At 45.6% G+C, this 24,659-nt stretch overlaps 1 protein-coding gene across 2 annotated transcripts in view; it reads right to left on the reverse strand.

Annotated features, from left to right (window-relative positions):
- LOC139386569 (signal transducing adaptor molecule (SH3 domain and ITAM motif) 1) overlaps positions 1–8,449 on the reverse strand; it is a 41,421-nt gene extending 32,972 nt beyond the window's left edge. The window contains exons 1-3 of one of the 2 annotated variants that reach the window (XR_011629071.1): positions 8,208–8,417; positions 6,457–6,541; positions 746–821 (exon numbers count right to left, since the gene is read on the reverse strand). Coding sequence is in view for 1 of the 2 variants with exons in the window: in XM_071132223.1 (XP_070988324.1) it covers positions 746–821; positions 6,457–6,541; positions 8,208–8,247 (201 nt within the window). In the remaining variant the exon portion in view is untranslated. Of the gene's footprint in view, positions 1–745; positions 822–6,456; positions 6,542–8,207 lie in introns of both variants that reach the window. The other variant, XM_071132223.1, reaches the window with a different exon arrangement.
- Positions 8,450–24,659: the final 16,210 nt, after the last annotated feature.

Here is a 24,659-nt window from a genome sequence, read left to right on the forward strand (position 1 = left end):
CGAATCACACTTCACCATCTGGCAGTCCGATGTACGAATCTGGGTTTGGCGGATGCTAGGAGGACGCTACCTGCCCCAATGAATAGTGACAACAGGAAAGTTTGGTGGAGGAATAATGGTCTGGGGCTGTTTTCCATGGTTTGAGCTAGGCTCCTTAGTGCCAGTGAAGGGAAATCTTAACGCTACAGCATACAATGACATTCTAGATGATTCTGTGATTCCAACTTTTTGGCAACAGTTTGGGGAAGGCCCTTTGCTGTTTCAGCATGACAATCCCCTCGTGCACGAAGGTCAATACAGAAATGGTTTGTCGAGATCAGTGTGGAAGAACTTGACTGGCCTGAACAAAGCCTCAACCCCATCGAACACATTTGGGATGAATAGGAACGCCGACTGCAAGCCAGGCCTAATCGGCCAATATCGGTGCTCGACCTCACTAAGGCTCTTGTAGCTGAATGGAAGCAAGTCACCGCAGCAATGTTCCAACATCTAGTGGAAATCCTTCCCAGAAGAATAGAGGCTGTTATAGCAGCAAATGGGGGACCAAGTCAATATTAACGCTCATGATTTTGGAATGAGATGTTCGACAAGATGGTGTCCACATACTGTTGGTCATGTAGTGCATTTACAGCATAAGACAGGGCTTTATGACAGCTTAAGACCGCTTTATGAAATATATTTATACAGCAGACAGTTTTTCCTCCAAGCACCTGTTGTAATACATAGCTGTGTTGTCTGTGTTTACCGTCAGAGCCTGCATGGCAACATGTGGATCCTTGTGGTTGACTCGTCTCATAATCGACCGAAGACATTCTTTAGGCCTTGAATAGAACACACATCAACCTTCATTATGATCAACAACACATACAACTTCATCAATAACACACACATCATCAACAATGCTTTAGCGGGATTCTCTCTCTTCAGAACTGGCTAAGTGATTTTTGCAGCTCAATGGGTGTAATCTTTTTTGACAATTGTTGATATTCTGGAAACAAAACATGTTTTATAAGGAGGATTGAATCCACCCAAATCATTTGGGTTCATGGATCCATTCACAGCATTATAAGGCTACGTTGAAACAATGACTTAATGACTCAAGCCCAGCTCAGTTAATCCCTACCATTGTGATGCTAGGTTCTCACCCTGCACTAACATAAATAACATGAGCACATCTACTGCTGCTAAGCTTCACAGTAAAGCAATGAAAACAGTAAGCATCCCGGAAGAAAAATGCTCAAAATAGCCCACGTTAACATATGTAGCTTAAGAAACAAGGTTAATGAAATCAATAATTTTCTAGTAACAGATTACATTCATATTCTGAGTAACTCTGAAACTCACTTAGATAATACCTTTGATGATACAGTGGTAGCAATACAAGGTTATAACATTGACAGAAAATACAGAAGTGCCAATAGTGGAGGTGTTGATGTTTATATTCAGAACATTCCTGTAAAGATTAGAGAGGATCTCATGTTAAATACTGTTGAAGTAATATGGCTACAGGTTAATCTGCCTCACCTAAAGCCCATTCTGGTGGGAAGCTGCTATAGACCACCAAATGCTAACAGTCAGTATCTGGATGACAAGTGTGAAATGCTTGATAATGTATGTGATAGCAACAGAAAGGTATATTCTCTGGGTGATTTAAATAGACTGGCTTTCATCAAGCTGCTCCAAACTGTAACCAGTGCCTGCAACTTTAGTAGACACATCTAGGAAAACCAAAGTCCCAAAGGCTGGGCCTAATATAGTGTATAAGAGGTCATACAATACATTTTGTAGTGATTCCTATGTTGTTGATGTAAAGAATATTTGTTGGTCCGTGGTGTGTAATGAGGAGCAAACAGACGGTATACTGAACACATTTATGAAATTGCTCATTCCAGTTACTAATAAGCACACATCCATTAAGAAAATGACTAAAAACGGTTAAATCCCTGTGGACTGATGAGGAATTTAAAATGATATAGTTGGGAGGGATGAGGCAAAAGGAATGGAAAATAAGTCTGGCTGCACAACGGATTCACAAACTTTATGCAAATTGAGAAATCATGTGACTAAACCGAATAAAATAAAAATGTGAATGATAGTAAAAATATTTGGAGCGCCTAAAATTTAATTGTGAAAAAAGGCAAAATCAGTTTCATCATTCATTGAAACAGACGGCTCATTCAACACAAAACCAACTGATATTGCCAACTAATTTAATGATTTTTTCATAGGCAAGATTAACAAATTTAGGCATGACATGCCAGCAACAAACGCTGACACTACACATCCAAGTATATCTGACCAAATTATGAAAGACAAGAATTATACTTTTGAATTCCGTAAAGTCAGTGTGGAAGAGGTGAACAAAAAAATTGTTGATAAACAATGACAAACCACCGGGGTCTGACAACTTGGATGGAAAATTACTGAGGATGATAGGGGACGATATTGCCACTCCTATTTGCCATATTTTCAATTTAAGCCTACTAGAAAGTGGAGGGAACCAAGTCATTCTGCTACCCAAGAATAGTAAAGCCCCCATTACTGGATAATAGCCAACCAGTCAGGCTGTTACCAACACATTGTAAACTTTAGGAAAAAATTGTTTGACCAGATACAATGCTATTTTACAGTAAACAAACAGACTTTCAGCACACTTATAGGGAAGGATATTCAACGAAAACAGCACTTACACAAATTACTGATTATTGGCTGAGAGAAATTGATGATAAAAAGGATTGTGGGGGCTGTTTTGTTAAGACTTAAGTGTGGCTTTTGACATGATTGATCATTGTCTGCTGCTGGAAAAATGTGTTATGGCTTTACACCCCCTACTATATTGTGGATAAAGAGTTACCCGTCTAACAGAACACAGAGTGTGTTCTTTAATGGAAGCCTCTCCAACATAATCAGGAATTTCACAGGGAAGCTGTCTCGTAGGCCCCTTACATATTGTTTTTTCAATCTTTACTAATGACATGCCACTGGCTTTGAGTAAAGTGTGTCTTGTCTGCGGATGATTCAACACAATACACGTCAGCTACTACAGCGACTGAAATGACTGCAACACTTAGCAAATAACACATATAGAATCACGTAGTAACCAAAAAAAAGTGTTAACCTTTTTGGGATAGGGGGCAGCATTTTCACTTTTGGATGAATAGCATGCCCAGGGTGAACTGCCTCCAACTCTGTCCCAGATGCTAATATATGCATAGTATTATTAGTATTGGATAGAAAACACTGAAGTTTCTAAAACTGTTTGAATGATGTCTGTGAGTATAACAGAACTCATATGGCAGGCAAAAACCTGAGAAAAATCAAACCAGGAAGTGGGACATCTGAGGTTTGTAGTTTTCCAAAGCTTGGCCTACTGTGTACACATTGAGATATGGATGAGGTTGCACTTCCTAGGGCTTCCACTAGATGTCAACCATCTTTTGAAACTTGGAGGATTCTACTATAAAGGAGGGGCTCATGAAACCTCCCGAGTCAGTGGTCTGGCAGAGAGCCTTGGTCTCATGACGCGCGCTCCCGACAGAGTTACCTCTCGTTCCAGTGCCTTTCTGAAGAGAAAGGAATTCTCCGGTTGGAACATTGATGTTTTATGCTAAAAACAATATTAATTCCATACATCGTTTGACATGTTTCTAAAGGACTGTAAGGGAACTGAGTTTTTGTCTGGATGAAATGCTCACACCTCATGAAGATGGTTTACTGGGCTGAACATGCTAACAACAAGTGGCTATTTGGACATAAATGGAACTTTATTGAACAAATCAGTCATTTATTGTCGAACTGTGATTCCTGGGAGTACCTTCTGATGAAGATCATCAAAGTGAATATTTATGGTGTTGTTTCTAACTTTGTTGATTACAAAATGGCGGCTATTCCTCTGGATGTTTTGGGTTCTGAGCGAGGTTCTCAGATTATGCTTTTTCCTTAAAGTTTTTTTTAAATCTGACACAGCGGCTGCATTAAGGAGAAATCTCTAATTCTGTGAATAACACTAGTCTCTTTTATCAATGTTTATTATTAGTATTTCTGCAAAATCACTGGATCTTTTGGAATCAAAACATTACTGCACGTAAGGCGCCAATGTAAACAGATTCTTGGATAGAAATATGCACACTATCGAACAAAACATACATGTATTGTGTAACACGATGTCCTATGAGTGTCATCTGATGAAGATCAAAGGTTAGTGATTAATTTTCTCTCTATTTCTGCTTTTTGTGACTCCTATCTTTGGCTGGGAAATGGCTGTGTGTGTTTGTGACTTGACACTGACCTAACATAATCATGTTGCGTTTTAGCTGTAAAGCATTTTTGAAATCGGACACAATGGGTAGATTAACAATATGTTTTTTATTTGCTGTATTGGACTTGTTAATGTGTGAAATTTACATATTTCTAAAAAATATTTTTGAATTTTGCGTGCTGCCTTTTCAGTGGAATGTTGTTGAGGGCGCTAGAAAGGTTAAACAAATCAAAATATATTCTATATATGTTAGATTCTTCAAAGTAGCCACCCTTTACCTTGACAGCGTCGCACACTCTTGGCATTCTCTCAACTCGCTTCACGAGGTAGTCACCTAGAATGCATTTAAATTAACAGGTGTGCCTTGTTAAAAGTTCATTGGTGGAATTTCTATCCTTCTTAATGCATTTGATTCAATCAGGTGTGTTGTGACAACATAGGGTTGTAGAAGATATTAAAACCCTATTTGGTAAAATACCAAGTCCATATTACGGCAAGAACAGCTAAAATAGGCAAAGAGAAACAAAAGTCAATCATCACTTTAAGACATGAAGGTCAGTCAACCTGGAAAAATTTCAAGAACTTTGAAAGTTTCTTTAAGTGCAGTCGCACAAATCATCAAGCACTATGATGAAACTGGCTCTCATGAGGACCGCCACAGGAAAGGAAGACCCAGAGTTACCTCTGCTGCAGAGGATAAATTCATTAGCGTTAACTGCACCTCAGATTGCAGCCCAAATAAATAGTGCAAGTAACAGACATCTCAACATCAACTGTTTTTTTAAATAACTAGGCAAGTCAGTTAAGAACAAATTCGTATTTACAATGACGGACTAGGAACAGTGGGTTAACTGCCTTGTTCAGGGGCAGAAAGACAGATTTTTACATTGTCAGCTTGAGGATTCGATTTTGCAACCTTTCGGTTACTAGTCCAACGCTCTAACCACTAGGCTACCCACCACCCGCATCGTTCATGGTCGAATTGCTGTAAAGAAACCACTACTAAAGGACACCAATAAGAAGAAGAGACTTGCTTAGGCCAAGAAACACAAGCAATGGACATTAGACCGGTGGAAATCTGTCCTTTGGTCTGAGCCCAAATTTTTGGTTCCAACCGCCCTGTCTTTGTGAGACTCAGAGTATGTGAACAGATGATCTCTGCATGTGTGGTTCCCATCGTGAAGCTTGGAGGTGTGATGGTGCTATGCTGGTGACATGGTCTGTGATTTATTTAGAATTCAAGGCACACTTAACCAGCATGACTACCACAGCATTCTACAGCGATATGTCATCCCATCTGGTTTGCACTTAGTGGGACTATCATTTGTTTTCAACAGGACAATTACCCAAAACACACCTCCAGGCTGTATAAGGGCTATTTGACCAAGAAGAAGTGTGATGGAGTGCTGCATCAGATGACCTGGCCTCCACAATGACCCGGCCTCAACCTAATATAGATGGTTTGGGATGAGTTGGATCGCAGACTGAAGGAAAAGCAGCCAACAAGTGCTCAGCATGTGGGAACTCCTTCAAGACTGTTGGAAAAGCAATCCAGGTGAAGCTGGTTGAGAGAATCCCAAGAGAGTGCAAAGCTGTCATCAAGGCAAAGGGTGGCCACTTTGAAGATACTGAAATATATTTTGATTTGTTTAACACTTTTTTGGTTACTATCTGAATACATGTGTTATTTCATATTTGCTGATGTCTTCACTTTTATTCTACAATGTAGAAAATAGTAAAAATAAAGAAAACCCCTTGAAAGAGTAGGTGTGTCCAAACTAACATCAACAACACATTAATATTCATCAACACATTTTTATTACAAAGATCACACCTTCATGTGGCCTACTCCTAGACATACATACTCTTATTACTGACCCGCTAGGAGACTGCCCCATCTTATTACTGACCCGCTAGAAGACTGCCCCATCTTATTACTGACCCGCTAGGAGACTGCCCCATCTTATTACTGACCCGCTAGGAGACTGCCCCATCTTATTACTGACCCGCTAGGAGACTGCCCCATCTTATTACTGACCCGCTAGGAGACTTCCCATCTTATTACTGACCCGCTAGGAGACTGACCCATCTTATTACTGACCCGCTAGGAGACTGCCCCATCTTATTACTGACCCGCTAGGAGACTGCCCCATCTGGATATACAGTATACATATAATTGATTGACATGTGTAACTGACCCAGAGCGAGACTGTCCTATCTTATCACAAAGGTCCAGGATGAGGCCCCAGTCCTCTGCTGTGTTCATCTCACTGGTGGCTTTCTCTGAAGAACAACAAACACAAAACATTAGCTCACTGCTGAAGTAGGCTATAACACAAACAAATCCATTTAGGGTGGCAGTCAGATAATGTGGGGAACCACTTGTCACATCTAGAGCCAGAGTTCTAACCAGATATGGTGCATCAGTTACTCAACATGTATTTATTCCTTATGTTATTATTTTTCTATTTATTCCCTGGGTTATTATTTTTTACATTTGTTCAACTATCTCTTCATTGTTGGGAAGGGCCTTAAGAAAGCATTTCACTGTTAGTCTACACCTGTTGTTTACGAAGCACCTGCAGTGCTTAATTAGAGCCGGATCAGGTTCCGGCACCTCCACGTTTTGGACTGTTTTGTTTCTAAACATAATTGGCTGGATCCCGTACCTCTACTGGCCCAAGAAATAATTTTCACATTTTTGCAACGTAACATGTTTAATAAAAGCGATCAAAGTTCATTTGAGTTCTCTCTTAGTTAATTCTCCAGCCACCATGTTTAGAAACAAAACAGTCCAAAACGTGGAGGTGCCGGGAACCTGATCCGGCTCTAATTAAGCACTGCAGGTGCTTCGTAAAAAATTGTAACCTATGGCACGCGGTACCGGAGCGCCAAGTCTAGGACCAAAAGGCTCCTTAATAGCTTCTACCCCAAGCCATAAACTGCTGAACAATTAATCAAATGGCCACCGGACTATTTACATATGTTCTATAACATCTCTCCTTCTTTCTACTCTGATAGACATGAGCCTGCATCTCATCTCTCTCGTTGCACTTTTATCATTTATTTCCTTATATAATCCACGCCAAGGGTTCTGAACGAATTGCGGCACCCCTGACACATTTAAATATACTTGCCAAAGCCATAGAATTACTGCCGTCTGTTCAGAAACAAATTAAATCATTCAGAATAGGCTACTACACCATGACAAGGGCTATAATTTAGCGAGAGGAACATTTCTAATCCCCTTCCAGTGTTGTCAATAACATCTCTTCCAGTCTCATCTTCTCCTGTGTAGCTACGTCTTCCAAAAAGTCCTCATGGTCAAATCCAAAAAGTCCTCATGTCCATCCTTTGACCTGGCGATAGTTAGCTTGCAAGCTACCATAGCTAGATAGCTAACCCCTTCACTAACCTATGCTTGATACACACACATCCAAGTTAACGTTAGCAACGTGTTTAGCTTCTTTGCCTGCATAGTTAGTTAGTCATTGTAGTGGCATCTAGTGTAGCTGATGTTTTGTAGCTGCAGATAAAATGCAACGTCATCTTCTCCGTCTGGCACCATGGAGCATCAGTTTGCTGCTAGTTAACATCTTTACTGTCGCTTATCAAAATGGTCTAACTTTATCAACATTACCGGGGCCAGGTGTCTGGCTAACAACACTTCAGTAGTTAGCTAGTGAATGGGCTATCCCCATTGCTCTTACTGGCTAAGGTTATGTAGCCATGTTGACTGCCAGTCAGCTAACTAACAAGCTAGTTAACTAAAGAAGGGTGTTAGCTAGCTACGGCTACAAAACTTAAGACGACGTGCCGCTAACGTTAACTAGCTACGTGAGGAAAATCAACTCAAGACCTGGATAACGTTCAGGTACTAAGTAATAGCTAGCAATGCACAAACAAAGCCGAAGCGTTAGTGTAGCCAACGTCAACGTTCACAACTTACCAACATCTTGCTCAAATGGATTGGACGTGAAGAGAGGCATTACCGCAATTATATCAACCACAGTGTTGTAGTTCTCTTATTCGTTTCACTCGGCTATTCACTAACGTTAGTTATTACATTAAAACGCATAGCTAGTACAGAAAGTAGGGCATATGTAGTAGCCAGCTAGCTAGCCAGGCAGTCAGTCCTCGATCAGCCAGCAACAAACGATGCATTCTGGGTAACGGACATCACTGCGTTCTGAACATAGACGTTCACGTGACCGACTAAAATGGACTTCTGGGGTTCGCCTTCAAACTAAAAGTTCCCCATTGAAACTGACACAAACGGATAACAATTGTGCAATCATGCCACAATTGGACTAAATAATGCTAAACAAGGTTGGAATGTTGTTATATACATTCAACAAAAGACAGTTATTAGTTGAAATTGCACTGGATGTATTTGAATTCAGAATTGCATTGGGGGCATACTCTACTATTGCAGCATTGAGGCTGAGACGGGGGTAGGGGGACACTGTGGCCCTGTCCGACACTACCCCCGGATAGGGCCAAACAGGCAGGATACAACTCCACCCACTTTGCCAAAGCACAGCCCCCACACCACTAGAGGGATATCAACAGACCACCAACTGACTACCCTGAGACAAGGCTGAGCATAGCCCACTAAGATCTCATCCAACACATGAGCCCGAGGAGGCACAAAACCGGGCAGGAATGTCAGTGACTCAACCCACTCAAGTCGAATATAGCGAAAAAAGCCTGGCACAAAGTGATGCATCCCTCCTGGGGATGGCATGGAAGAGCACTAGTAAGCCAGTTACTCAGCTCCCGTGATCGGGTCAGAGGCAGAGAATGTATTATTTTATTATTTAACCTTTATTTAACTAGGCAAGTCAGTTAAGAACAAATGGGACCTATGGGACTCCCAATCACAGCCGGATGTGATACTGAAAGAGACCCAAAACAAGGGCGGTTCCTCACTTCAGTTCCTTGTCGTTCACCTTCGCACCCCTGGGCCAGACTACACTCAATCAGAGGAACTAATCATAGGAACTACTGAAGAGATGAGTCTTCAACAAAGACGTAGGGCCGAGACCGAGTCTGCGTCTCTCACATGGATAGACATTCCATAAAAATTGAGCTCTATAGGAGAAAGCCCTGCCTCCAGTTTTTTGCTTAGAAATTCTAGGGACAATAAGGAGACCTTTATTTTGTGACAGTGGATCTGTAACTGCTACAGTGTAGTTTAGTAGGATAAGGCTCCATAGCTGTATGGATCTGTAACTGCTACAGTGTAGTTTAGTAGGATGGAGGTTCAATAGCTGTATGGATCTGTAACTGCTACAGTGTAGTTTAGTAGGATGACAGTTCCATAGCTGTATGGATCTGTAACTGCTACAGTAAGTGTATATTTTTTAGTTGAAGGATTCTTTCTTGTGGATGAAAGATAAGGGTTATATGCTTTAAAAGCGATGATTATTGACATTTGTAAATGTTAAAACACAGCATCGGGATAGTAGTTCACATTAGGAAGTTGTGGGTGAAGCTAATGGCTAAAAACTGTAGGGAGTTTGAGAGAAGAATGATATGCACTGTACAGCTTCAGCTATGGATTGTGCACCTGTGAAATTGGGTTTCAGCCTACACAGTGACACCCACAGAACACGACTGGGTAGAGTGTACACACAATTAGTTTCTTGGCTCTTTTTGCAGGACTTTGATTGTGGTAAATCACCTTTCCAGTCAGTCTATTGTGTATATTGCATATTCATGCAGGACTGTACAGCCTAACCTATTGATTCATATTGGACTGTACAGCCTAACGTATTGATTCAGTGTGTCTACTGTGTGTATTGTATATATGACACAATAATGACAAATTACATCAGAAACAATGTTTTAATCAGTTCTGGCTTTTTTCAACCTTTGCCATATCATGCATTCAGAGCTATCTATCTAATATCTAAGGGTTTTCTTTAATGGAAGCTTCTCTAATGTCAAACATGTAAAGTTGGTGTACTGCAGGCCAGCTCACTAGACCCTCTACTCTTTTCACCAATGACCTGCCACTGGTATTAAACAAAGCATGTGTGTCCATGTATGCGGATGATTCAACCATATACAGTGCATTCGGAAAGTATTCAGACGCCTGGACTTTTTCCACATTATGTTACGTTGCAACCTTATTCTAAAATTGATTACATCGTTTTTTTCCCCTTATCTACACATAATACCCCATAATGACAAAAAAATATATTATTTAGAATTTTTTGATAATGTATTAAAAATTACACAACTATTCAGACCCTTTACTCTACTAGTACTTTGTTGAAGCACCTTTGACAGCGATTACAGCCTCAAGTCTTCTTGGGTATGACGCTACAAGCTTGGCAAACCTGTATCTGGAGAGTTTCTTTTATTCCTCTCTGCAGATCCTCTCAAGCTTTGTCAGGTTGGATGGGGAGCGTTGCTGCACAGCTATTTTCCAGTCTCTCGAGAGATGTTTGATCGGGCTCAAGTCCGGGCTCTGGTTGGGTCACTCAAGGACATTCAGAGACTTGTTCTGAAGCCAAACCTGCATTGTCTTGCTGTGTGCTTAGTGTCATTGTCATGTTGGAAGGTGAACCTTCACCCCATTCTGAGGTCCTGAGCGCTTTGGAGCAGGTTTTCATCAAGGATCTCTCTGTACTTTGCTCCATTAATCTTTCCCTCGATCCTGACTAGTCTCCCAGTCCCTGATGCTGAAAAACATCCCAACAGCATAATGCTGCCACCACCGTGCTTCACTGTAGAGATGGTGCCAGGTTTCCTCCAGATGTGACGCTTGGCATTCATGCCAAAGAGTTCAATTTTGGTTTCATCAGACCAGATAATCTTGTTTCTCATGGACTTCAGAGTCCTTTAGGTGCCTTTTGGCAAACTCCAAGAGGGCTATCATGTGCCTTTTACTGAGGAGTGGCGTCTGTCTGGCCACTCTACCATAAAGGCCTGATTGGTGGAGGGCTGCATAGATGGTTCTCCTTCTGGAAGGTTCACCCATCTCCACAGAGGATAAATAATAAACAGAGAGTAGCAGCAGAGTCAATACAAATATGGGGGGGGGGGGGGGGGGGGGGGTCAATGTAAATAGTCCGGGTGGCCATTTTATTAATTGTTCGGCAGTCTTATGACTTGGGGGTAGAAGCTCCGGTACCGCTTGCTGTGCGATAGCAGAGAGAACTGTCTTTGACTTGGATGACTGGAGTCTTTTACAATTTCTTGGGCTTTGCTCTGATGCCAACTAGTATATAGGTCCTGGATGGCAGGAAGCTTGGCCCCAGTGATTGAGCTTAGCGTTCAACAACATGTCTACGATCCTGGCCTTCCTGATGGTAAAGGTAGGTGGTAAAGGTAGACCTCCAGGTGGTAAAGGTAGGGAACAACACATCTGCAACGTTGATCCTCAACACTGGGAACCCTCAGGGGTGCGTGCTTAGTCCCCTCCTGTACTCCTTGTTCACCCATGACTGCGTGGCCAAACACAACTCCAACACCATCACTACGTTTGCTGACGATACAACAGTGCCTGATCAACGACAACAATGAGACAAACTATGGGGAGGTCGTCAGAGACCTGGCATTGTGGTGCCAGGACAACACCTTCTTCCTCAATGTGAGCAAGACCAAGTTCCTTGGTGTCCACATCTCCAACAAACTATCATGGTCCAAACACACCAAGACAGTCGTGAAGATGAAACGACAACACCTTTTCCCCCCCAGGAGACTGAAAAGATTTGGCATTGGTCCACAGATCCACAAAAAGATCTACAGCTGCACAATCGAGACCATCCTGACCGGTTGCATCACCCCCTGGTATGAAAACTGCTCAGCAAATGAGATGAGCCTGTCTACTCTACAGACAAGATGAGCCAATCCACCTTACAATCAAGAAGAGCCTGTGTACTCTAGATACAAGACGAGCTTGTTGACTGTACTAATAGAGACAAAATGAGCCTGTCCACAGACAAGATGAGCCTGTCGACTCTACAGACAAGGTGAGCCTTTCCAATCGACAAACCATTTGAGCCTGTCCAATCGACTGTTACAGACAAGATAAGATAGTCCACTCTACTGCTAAAGACTAGATGAGCCTGTTCACGCAACAGACAAGACTGACCTGTCCAGTCTACAGACAAGATGAACCTCTCCAGTCTACCTCTACAGAAAATATTCACCAATCGACTCTACAGACAAAATTAACCTGTACACTACAAATCAAATCAAATCAAATCAAATTGTATTTGTCACATACACATGGTTAGCAGATGTTAATGCGAGTGTAGCGAAATGCTTGTGCTTCTAGTTCCGACAATGCAGTAATAACCAACAAGTAATCTAACTAACAATTCCAAAACTACTGTCTTGTACACAGTGTAAGGGGATAAAGAATATGTACATAAGAATATATGAATGAGTGATGGTACAGAGCAGCATAGGCAAGATACAGTAGATGGTATCGAGTACAGTATATACATATGAGATGAGTATGTAAACAAAGTGGCATAGTTAAAGTGGCTAGTGATACATGTATTACATAAGGATACCGTCGATGATATAGAGTACAGTATATACGTATGCATATGAGATGAATAGTGTAGGGTAAGTAACATTATATAAGGTAGCATTGTTTAAAGTGGCTAGTGATATATTTACATCATTTCCCATCAATTCCCATTATTAAAGTGGCTGGAGTTGAGTCAGTGTCAGTGTGTTGGCAGCAGCCACTCAATGTTAGTGGTGGCTGTTTAACAGTCTGATGACCTTGAGATAGAAGCTGTTTTTCAGTCTCTCGGTCCCAGCTTTGATGCACCTGTACTGACCTCGCCTTCTGGATGATAGCGGGGTGAACAGGCAGTGGCTCGGGTGGTTGATGTCCTTGATGATCTTTATGGCCTTCCTGTGACATCGGGTGGTGTAGGTGTCCTGGAGGGCAGGTAGTTTGCCCCCGGTGATGCGTTGTGCAGACCTCACCACCCTCTGGAGAGCCTTACGGTTGAGGGCGGAGCAGTTGCCGTACCAGGCGGTGATACAGCCCGCCAGGATGCTCTCGATTGTGCATCTGTAGAAGTTTGTGAGTGCTTTTGGTGACAAGCCAAATTCCTTCAGCCTCCTGAGGTTGAAGAGGCGCTGCTGCGCCTTCTTCACAATGCTGTCTGTGTGAGTGGACCAATTCAGTTTGTCTGTGATGTGTATGCCGAGGAACTTAAAACTTGCTACCCTCTCCACTACTGTTCCATCGATGTGGATAGGGGGGTGTTCCCTCTGCTGTTTCCTGAAGTCCACAATCATCTCCTTAGTTTTGTTGACGTTGAGTGTGAGGTTATTTTCCTGACACCACACTCCGAGGGCCCTCACCTCCTCCCTGTAGGCCGTCTCGTCGTTGTTGGTAATCAAGCCTACCACTGTTGTGTCGTCCGCAAACTTGATGATTGAGTTGGAGGCGTGCGTGGCCACGCAGTCGTGGGTGAACAGGGAGTACAGGAGAGGGCTCAGAACGCACCCTTGTGGGGCCCCAGTGTTGAGGATCAGCGGGGAGGAGATGTTGTTGCCTACCCTCACCACCTGGGGGCGGCCCGTCAGGAAGTCCAGTACCCAGTTGCACAGGGCGGGGTCGAGACCCAGGGTCTCGAGCTTGATGACGAGCTTGGAGGGTACTATGGTGTTGAATGCCGAGCTGTAGTCAATGAACAGCATTCTCACATAGGTATTCCTCTTGTCCAGATGGGTTAGGTCGGTGTGCAGTGTGGTTGAGATTGCATCGTCTGTGGACCTATTTGGGCGGTAAGCAAATTGGAGTGGGTCTAGGGTGTCAGGTAAGGTGGAGGTGATATGGTCCTTGACTAGTCTCTCAAAGCACTTCATGATGGCGGCAGTGAGTGCTACGGGGCGGTAGTCGTTTAGCTCAGTTACCTTAGCTTTCTTGGGAACAGGAACAATGGTGGCCCTCTTGAAGCATGTGGGAACAGCAGACTGGTATAGGGATTGATTGAATATGTCCGTAAACACACCGGCCAGCTGGTCTGCGCATGCTCTGAGGGCGCGGCTGGGGATGCCGTCTGGGCCTGCAGCCTTGCGAGGGTTAACACGTTTAAATGTCTCACCTAGGCTGCAGTGAAGGAGAGACCGCATGTTTTCGTTGCAGGCCGTGTCAGTGGCACTGTATTGTCCTCAAAGCGGGCAAAAAAGTTATTTAGTCTGCCTGGGAGCAGGACATCCTGGTCCGTGACTGGGCTGGATTTCTTCCTGTAGTCCGTGATTGACTGTAGACCCTGCCACATGCCTCTTGTGTCTGAGCCGTTGAATTGAGATTCTACTTTGTCTCTGTACTGACGCTTAGCTTGTTTGATAGCCTTGCGGAGGGAATAGCTGCACTGTTTGTATTCGGTCATGTTACCAGACACCTTGCCCTGATTAAAATCAGTGGTTCACGCTTTCAGTTTCACGCGAATGCTGCCATCAATCCACGGTTTCTGGTTAGGGAATGTTTTAATCGTTGCTATGGGAACGACATCTTCAACGCACGTTCTAATGAACTCACACACCGAATCAGCGTATTCGTCAATGTTGTTGTCTGACGCAATACGAAACATGTCCCAGTCCACGTGGTGGAAGCAGTCTTGGAGTGTGGAGTCAGCTTGGTCGGACCAGCGTTGGACAGACCTCAGCGTGGGAGCCTCTTGTTTTAGTTTCTGTCTGTAGGCAGGGATCAACAAAATGGAGTCGTGGTCAGCTTTTCCGAAAGGGGGGCGTGGCAGGGCCTTATATGCGTCGCGGAAGTTAGAGTAACAATGATCCAAGGTCTTTCCACCCCTGGTTGCGCAATCGATATGCTGATAAAATTTACTGTCCACTCCACAGACAAGATAAGCCTGTCCAGTCTACAGACAAGATGAGCCTGTCCAGACTACAGACAAGATGAACCTGGACAGTCTACAGACAAGATGAACCTGGCCAGTCTACTGACAAGATGAACCTGTCCACTCTACAGACAAGATGAACCTGTCCACTCTACAGACAAGACCAGCCTGTCCACTCTACAGACAAGACCAGCCTGTCCACTATACAGACAAGACCAGCCTGTCCACTCTACAGACAAGACCAGCCTGTCCACTCTACAGACAAGACCAGCCTGGCCACTCTACAGACAAGACCAGCCTGGCCACTCTACAGACAAGATGAAGCTGTCCAGACTACAGACAAGATGAAGCTGTCCAGACTACAGACAAGATGAGCCTGTCCAGTCTACAGACAAGATGAAACCTTCCACTCTACAGACAAGATGAACCTGGCCAGTCTACTGACAAGATGAACCTGTCCACTCTACAGACAAGACGAGTCTGGCCACTCTACAGACAAGATGAGCCTGTCCACTCCACAGACAAGATGTGCCCATCCACTCCACAGACAAGATGTGCCTGTCCAGTCTACAGACAAGATGAGCCTGTCCAGTCTACAGACAAGATGAGCCTGTCCAGTCTACAGACAAGATGAACCTGTCCAGTCTACTGACAAGACCAGCCTGTCCACTCTACAGACAAGACCAGCCTGTCCAGTCTACAGACAAGACCAGCCTGGCCACTCTACAGACAAGACGAGCCTGGCCACTCTACAGACAAGATTAACCTGTCCACTCTACAGACAATAATAACCTGTCCACTCTACAGACAATAATAACCTGGTCACTCTACAGACAAGACCAGCCTGTCCACTCTACAGACAAGAATAACCTGTCCACTCTACAGACAAGATGAGCCTGGCCACTCTACAGACAAGATTAACCTGTCCACTCTACAGACAAGATGTGCCTGTCCACTCCACAGACAAGATGAACCTGTCCACTCCACAGACAAGATGTGCCTGTCCACTCTACAGACAAGATGTGCCTGTCCACTCTACAGACAAGATGAGCCTGTCCACTCCACAGACAAGATGAACCTGTCCACTACACAGACAAGATGAACCTGTCCATTTTACAGACAAGACCAGCCTATCCACTCTACAGACAAGATGTGCCTGTCCACTCTACAGACAAGATGAACCTGTCCACTCTACAGACAAGACCAGCTTGTCCACTCTACAGACAAGACCAGCCTGTCCACTCTACAGACAAGACCAGCCTGTCCACTCTACAGACAAGACCAGCCTGTCCACTCTACAGACAAGACCAGCCTGTCCACTCTACAGACAAGACCAGCCTGGCCACTCTACAGACAAGATGAGCCTGGCCACTCTACATACAAGATGAACCTGGCCACTCTACATACAAGATGAACCTGTCCACTCCACAGACAAGATGTGCCTGTCCACTCTACAGTCAAGATGAACCTGTCCATTCTACAGACAAGACCAGCCTTTCCACTCTACAGACAAGACCAGCCTGTCCACTCTACAGACAAGATGTGCCTTACCATTCTATTGCTAAAGACAATATGAGCCGTTCCACTCTGCTGAAACAAAGAAGATGAGATTGTCCACTTTACAGACAAAATGAGCCTGTCCTGTCTACGAGACAGAGTTAATGACTGTAATGGAATTTAAGTAGTTATTGTTGTGTCAGCTCTGTAACCTGCACATAAAATATATCTACTGTGGTTGTGTACATTCTCAGCCTCAACCTAGCCGTACTAACCCAGCCTTACTAAGCTAGCCGTACCAACCTAGCCATACCAACATAGCCGTACTAACCCAGTCTTACTAAGCTAGCCATACCAACCTAGCCATACCAACCTAGCCATACTGACCTAGCCGTACCAACCTAGCCGTACCAACCTAGCCGTACCTACCCAGCCGTACCAACCTAGCCGTACTAACCTAGCCGTACTGACCTAGCCGTACCAATCTAGCCGTACCAACCTAGCCGTACTAACCTAGCCGTACTAACCTAGCCGTACCAACCTAGCCGTATTAACCTAGCCGTACCAACCTAGCCGTACTAACCTAGCCGTACCAATCTAGCCATACCAACCTAGCTGCACTAACCTTGCCATACAGCGTAGTTACATCTCCTGACTCCTGCCCTGCTCCAAGATCACAGCACACAGCCATAGTCATATATTTCAGCAAATAGCTGTTCAATTATTAACCGGTAGTGCTATTTACAGGAATATGTCTTTAAATATACATAAGGTGTCTATAAAGAACGTGATGTCCTCTCACCACTGGTGGAGTGACCACAACTAGCACAGAGCTTTTAACAGACAGACAGGCAGGCAGGAAGGCAGGCAGGCAGGCAGGCAGGCAGGCGTCAGCTCTCCAGTGTTTCTAAAAAGAGGAATGGGACATCAGTCGTCCTGACCAAGCTGGTCTCTATTAAACATACTGCTATAAAATGGTGACGTTCCACTCTACAGGCAAGATGAGCCTGTCCACTCTACAGGCAAGATGAGCCTGTCCACTCTACAGGCAAGATGAGCCTGTCCACTCTACAGGCAAGATGATCCTGTCCACTCTTCTGCTAGAGACAAGATGAGCCTGTCCACTCTTCTGCTAGAGACAAGATGAGAATGGCCTATTAAACATAATGCTATAAAATGGTGACGTTTTCAAATGTTGAATGCAGAAATAACCTGTTATTGACAGGGGAATGTGTGGTCCTCGGAATGTGTTGCGTGGCATAGAATTAACCATGTGTGGTCCTCGGGAACATGTTGACCAGAATAGAATTAAGCATGTGTGGTCCTCGGAACGTGTTGACCAGCATAGAATTAACCATGTGTGGTCGTCGGAACGTGTTGTGTTTGGGGTCTAATATATAGTGTGAGAGCAGGGAGAGGTGGTAAGGATTTAACTGTGGTCATCCTGTCTGGGTTGGCGCCCCCCCCCCCCCCCGATGTATTACACTTGTGATTTTATGAAAGTTAAATATTTATAATTCTGTAGTTTGAATTTCGCGCTCTGCAATTTCACCAGATGTTGTCGAGGTGTCCCGCTAGCGGCACGCCTTTCCCACAGACACAACAGTTAGAGTGGCCATTCTATCCACTATTCATTCAACACCTTGTTTTAGGGTTTAACTGCTGTAGCAGATAGTGTTCTAAGAAACACAGTATCACAATAACACAGCCCTGTTTCAACCATCAGGACAGCAGACAGATAGCGTGGTCCTATATCGACCATCAGGACACCAGACAGTCAATGTGGTCCTGTATTGACCATTAGAACAGCAGACAGACAGAGCGGTGAACATCAGGACAGCATACAGACAGTTAGATTGGTCCCATCAAGAAACCAGACGGTCAAGGTTTTCCTGTATCAACCATGGAGGACAGCATGCAGACAGAGTGGTCCCGTATTGACCATCAGGACAGCAGACACACAGAGTGGTCCTGTATCGACGATCGGGAAATGATCCAAACAATTAGAGTGTTCCTTTATTGACAATCAGGACAGCAGACAGTCAAAGTGGTCCTGTGTCAACCATCAGGACAGAAGACAGACAGAGCGGTCCTGTATCGACCATCAGGACAGCATACAGACAGAGCAGTCCTGTATCGACCATCAGGACAGCAGACAGTCAGAGTGGTCCTGTATCAACCATCAGGACAGCAGACAGTCAGAGTGATCCTGTATTGATCATCAGGACAGAAGACAGTCAGAGTGATCCTGTATTGACCGTCAGGACACCAGACAGTCACGGTGGTCCTGTATCGACCTTCGGGACAGCAGACAGACATACAGAGTGGTCCTGTATCGACCATCAGTACAGCAGACAGTCAGAGTGGTCCTGTATAACCATCAGGACAGCATACAGACAGAGTGGTCCTGTATCGACCATCAGGACAGCAGACAGACAATTAGAGTGGTCCTGTATCGACCTTCAGGAGAGCAGACAGACAGTTAGAGTGGTCCTGTATCGACCTTCAGGACAGCAGACAGACAGTTAGAGTGGTCCTGTATCGACCTTCAGGACAGTGTACAGACAGTTTGAGTGGTCCTATATCGACCTTCAGGACAGCAGACAGACAGTTAGAGTGGTCCTGTATCGACCTTCAGGAGAGCAGACAGACAGTTAGAGTGGTCCTGTATCGACCTTCAGGACAGCAGACAGACAGTTAGAGTGGTCCTGTATCGACCTTCAGGACAGCGTACAGACGGTTAGAGTGGTCCTGTATCGACCTTCAGGACAGCAGACAGACAGTTAGAGTGGTCCTGAATCAACCTTCAGGACAGCAGACAGTCAGAGCGGTCCTGTATCGACCATCAGGACAGCATACAGACAGAGAGGTCCTGTATCGACCATCAGGACAGCAGACAGACAGTTAGAGTGGTCCTGTATCGACCTTCAGGACAGCATACAGACAGTCAGAGCGGTCCTGTATCGACCATCAGGACAGCATACAGACAGAGCGGTCCTGTATCGACCATCAGGACAGCAGACAGTCAGAGAGGTCCTGTATCGACCATCAGGACAGCAGACAGTCAGAGCGGTCCTGTATCGACCATCAGGACAGCGGACAGTCAGAGCGCTCCTGTATCGACCATCAGGACAGCATACAGACAGAGTGGTCCTGTATCGACCATCAGGACAGCATACAGACAGAGTGGTCCTGTATCAACCTTCAGGACAGCAGACAAACAGAGTGGTCCTGTATCGACCTTCAGGACATCATACAGACAGTTAGAGTGGTCCTGTATCGACCTTCAGGACAACGTACAGACAGTTAGAGTGGTCATATAAATCAACCTTCAGGACAGCAGACAGACAGAGTGGTTCTGTATCGACCTTCAGGACAGCATACAGACAGTTAGAGTGGTCCTGTATCAACCTTCAGGACAGCATACAGACAGTTAGAGTGGTCCTGTATCAACCTTCAGGACAGCGTACAGACGGTTAGAGTGGTCCTGTATCAACCTTCAGGACAGCATACAGACAGTTAGAGTGGTCCTGTGTAGACCTTCAGGACAGCAGACAAACAGAGTGGTCCTGTATCGACCTTCAGGACAGCATACAGACAGAGCAGTCCTGTATCGACCTTCAGGACAGCATACAGACAGTTAGAGTGGTCCTGTATCAACCTTCAGGACAGCATACAGACAGTTAGAGTGGTCCTGTATCGACCTTCAGGACAGCGTACAGACAGTTTGAGTGGTCCTACATCGACCTTCAGGACAGCAGACAGACAGTTAGAGTGGTCCTGTATCGACCTTCAGGACAGCGTACAGACGGTTAGAGTGGTCCTGTATCGACCTTCAGGACAGCATACAGACAGTTAGAGTGGTCCTGTATCGACCTTCAGGACAGCATACAGACAGAGCGGTCCTGTATCGACCATCAGGACAGCAGACAGTCAGAGAGGTCCTGTATAGACCATCAGGACAGCAGACAGTCAGACTCATCCTGTATCAACCATCACTTCAGCAGACAGTCAGAGTGGTCCTGTATCGACCATCAGGACATCAGACAGTCAGAGCGGTCCTGTATCGACCATCAGGACAGCATACAGACAGAGTTGTCCTGTATCGACCATCAGGACAGCAGACAGTTAGAACGGTCCTGTATCGACCATCAGGACAGCATACAGACAGAGCGGTCCTGTATCGACCATCAGGACAGCAGACAGTCAGAGTCATCCTGTATCGACCATCAGGACAGCAGACAGTCAGAGCGGTCCTGTCAGAGTGGTCCTAGAGTGGTCCTGTATCGACCTTCAGGACAGCAGACAAACACAGCAGTCCTGTATCGACCTTCAGGACAGCATACAGACAGTTAGAGTGGTCCTGTATCGACCTTCAGGACAGCAGACAGACAGTTAGAGTGGTCCTGTATCGACCTTCAGGACAGCATACAGACAGTTAGAGTGGTCCTGTATCAACCTTCAGGACAGCGTACAGACAGTTTGAGTGGTCCTAAATCGACCTTCAGGACAGCAGACAAACAGAGTGGTCCTGTATCGACCTTCAGGACATCATACAGACAGTTAGAGTGGTCCTGTATCGACCTTCAGGACAACGTACAGACAGTTAGAGTGGTCATATAAATCGACCTTCAGGACAGCAGACAGACAGAGTGGTCCTGTATCGACCTTCAGGACAGCATACAGACAGAGCAGTCCTGTATCGACCTTCAGGACAGCATACAGACAGTTAGAGTGGTCCTGTATCGACCTTCAGGACAGCAGACAGACAGTTAGAGTGGTCCTGTATCGACCTTCAGGACAGCATACAGACAGTTAGAGTGGTCCTGTATCGACCATCAGGACAGCAGACAGTCAGAGAGGTCCTGTATAGACCATCAGGACAGCAGACAGTCAGACTCAACCTGTATCAACCATCAGTTCAGCAGACAGTCAGAGCGGTCCTGTATCGACCATCAGGACAGCATACAGACAGAGCGGTCCTGTATCGACCATCAGGACAGCAGACAGTCAGAGTCATCCTGTATCGACCATCAGGACAGCAGACAGTCAGAGCGGTCCTGTCAGAGTGGTCCTAGAGTGGTCCTGTATCGACCTTCAGGACAGCAGACAAACAGAGCAGTCCTGTATCGACCTTCAGGACAGCATACAGACAGTTAGAGTGGTCCTGTATCGACCTTCAGGACAGCAGACAGACAGTTAGAGTGGTCCTGTATCGACCTTCAGGACAGTGTACAGACAGTTTGAGTGGTCCTATATCGACCTTCAGGACAGCAGACAGACAGTTAGAGTGGTCCTGTATCGACCTTCAGGAGAGCAGACAGACAGTTAGAGTGGTCCTGTATCGACCTTCAGGACAGCAGACAGACAGTTAGAGTGGTCCTGTATCGACCTTCAGGACAGCGTACAGACGGTTAGAGTGGTCCTGTATCGACCTTCAGGACAGCAGACAGACAGTTAGAGTGGTCCTGAATCAACCTTCAGGACAGCAGACAGTCAGAGCGGTCCTGTATCGACCATCAGGACAGCATACAGACAGAGAGGTCCTGTATCGACCATCAGGACAGCAGACAGACAGTTAGAGTGGTCCTGTATCGACCTTCAGGACAGCATACAGACAGTCAGAGCGGTCCTGTATCGACCATCAGGACAGCATACAGACAGAGCGGTCCTGTATCGACCATCAGGACAGCAGACAGTCAGAGAGGTCCTGTATCGACCATCAGGACAGCAGACAGTCAGAGCGGTCCTGTATCGACCATCAGGACAGCGGACAGTCAGAGCGCTCCTGTATCGTCCATCAGGACAGCATACAGACAGAGTGGTCCTGTATCGACCATCAGGACAGCATACAGACAGAGTGGTCCTGTATCAACCTTCAGGACAGCAGACAAACAGAGTGGTCCTGTATCGACCTTCAGGACAACGTACAGACAGTTAGAGTGGTCATATAAATCAACCTTCAGGACAGCAGACAGACAGAGTGGTTCTGTATCGACCTTCAGGACAGCATACAGACAGTTAGAGTGGTCCTGTATCAACCTTCAGGACAGCATACAGACAGTTAGAGTTGTCCTGTATCAACCTTCAGGACAGCGTACAGACGGTTAGAGTGGTCCTGTATCAACCTTCAGGACAGCATACAGACAGTTAGAGTGGTCCTGTGTAGACCTTCAGGACAGCAGACAAACAGAGTGGTCCTGTATCGACCTTCAGGACAGCATACAGACAGAGCAGTCCTGTATCGACCTTCAGGACAGCATACAGACAGTTAGAGTGGTCCTGTATCGACCTTCAGGACAGCATACAGACAGTTAGAGTGGTCCTGTATCGACCTTCAGGACAGCGTACAGACAGTTTGAGTGGTCCTACATCGACCTTCAGGACAGCAGACAGACAGTTAGAGTGGTCCTGTATCGACCTTCAGGACAGCGTACAGACGGTTAGAGTGGTCCTGTATCGACCTTCAGGACAGCATACAGACAGTTAGAGTGGTCCTGTATCGACCTTCAGGACAGCATACAGACAGAGCGGTCCTGTATCGACCATCAGGACAGCAGACAGTCAGAGAGGTCCTGTATAGACCATCAGGACAGCAGACAGTCAGACTCATCCTGTATCAACCATCAGTTCAGCAGACAGTCAGAGTGGTCCTGTATCGACCATCAGGACAGCATACAGACAGAGTTGTCCTGTATCGACCATCAGGACAGCAGACAGTTAGAGCGGTCCTGTATCGACCATCAGGACAGCATACAGACAGAGCGGTCCTGTATCGACCATCAGGACAGCAGACAGTCAGAGTCATCCTGTATCGACCATCAGGACAGCAGACAGTCAGAGCGGTCCTGTCAGAGTGGTCCTAGAGTGGTCCTGTATCGACCTTCAGGACAGCAGACAAACACAGCAGTCCTGTATCGACCTTCAGGACAGCATACAGACAGTTAGAGTGGTCCTGTATCGACCTTCAGGACAGCAGACAGACAGTTAGAGTGGTCCTGTATCGACCTTCAGGACAGCATACAGACAGTTAGAGTGGTCCTGTATCAACCTTCAGGACAGCGTACAGACAGTTTGAGTGGTCCTAAATCGACCTTCAGGACAGCAGACAAACAGAGTGGTCCTGTATCGACCTTCAGGACATCATACAGACAGTTAGAGTGGTCCTGTATCGACCTTCAGGACAACGTACAGACAGTTAGAGTGGTCATATAAATCGACCTTCAGGACAGCAGACAGACAGAGTGGTCCTGTATCGACCTTCAGGACAGCATACAGACAGAGCAGTCCTGTATCGACCTTCAGGACAGCATACAGACAGTTAGAGTGGTCCTGTATCGACCTTCAGGACAGCAGACAGACAGTTAGAGTGGTCCTGTATCGACCTTCAGGACAGCATACAGACAGTTAGAGTGGTCCTGTATCGACCATCAGGACAGCAGACAGTCAGACTCAACCTGTATCAACCATCAGTTCAGCAGACAGTCAGAGCGGTCCTGTATCGACCATCAGGACAGCATACAGACAGAGCGGTCCTGTATCGACCATCAGGACAGCAGACAGTCAGAGTCATCCTGTATCGACCATCAGGACAGCAGACAGTCAGAGCGGTCCTGTCAGAGTGGTCCTAGAGTGGTCCTGTATCGACCTTCAGGACAGCAGACAAACAGAGCAGTCCTGTATCGACCTTCAGGACAGCATACAGACAGTTAGAGTGGTCCTGTATCGACCTTCAGGACAGCAGACAGACAGTTAGAGTGGTCCTGTATCGACCTTCAGGAGAGCAGACAGACAGTAAGAGTGGTCCTGTATCGACCTTCAGGACAGCAGACAGACAGTAAGAGTGGTCCTGTATCGACCTTCAGGACAGCAGACAGACAGTTAGAGTGGTCCTGTATCGACCTTCAGGACAGCGTACAGACGGTTAGAGTGGTCCTGTATCGACCTTCAGGACAGCAGACAGACAGTTAGAGTGGTCCTGAATCAACCTTCAGGACAGCAGACAGTCAGAGCGGTCCTGTATCGACCATCAGGACAGCATACAGACAGAGTGGTCC

This window comes from Oncorhynchus clarkii, chromosome 28, assembly GCF_045791955.1.
Source record: "Oncorhynchus clarkii lewisi isolate Uvic-CL-2024 chromosome 28, UVic_Ocla_1.0, whole genome shotgun sequence".
Taxonomy (NCBI): Eukaryota; Metazoa; Chordata; class Actinopteri; order Salmoniformes; family Salmonidae; genus Oncorhynchus; species Oncorhynchus clarkii.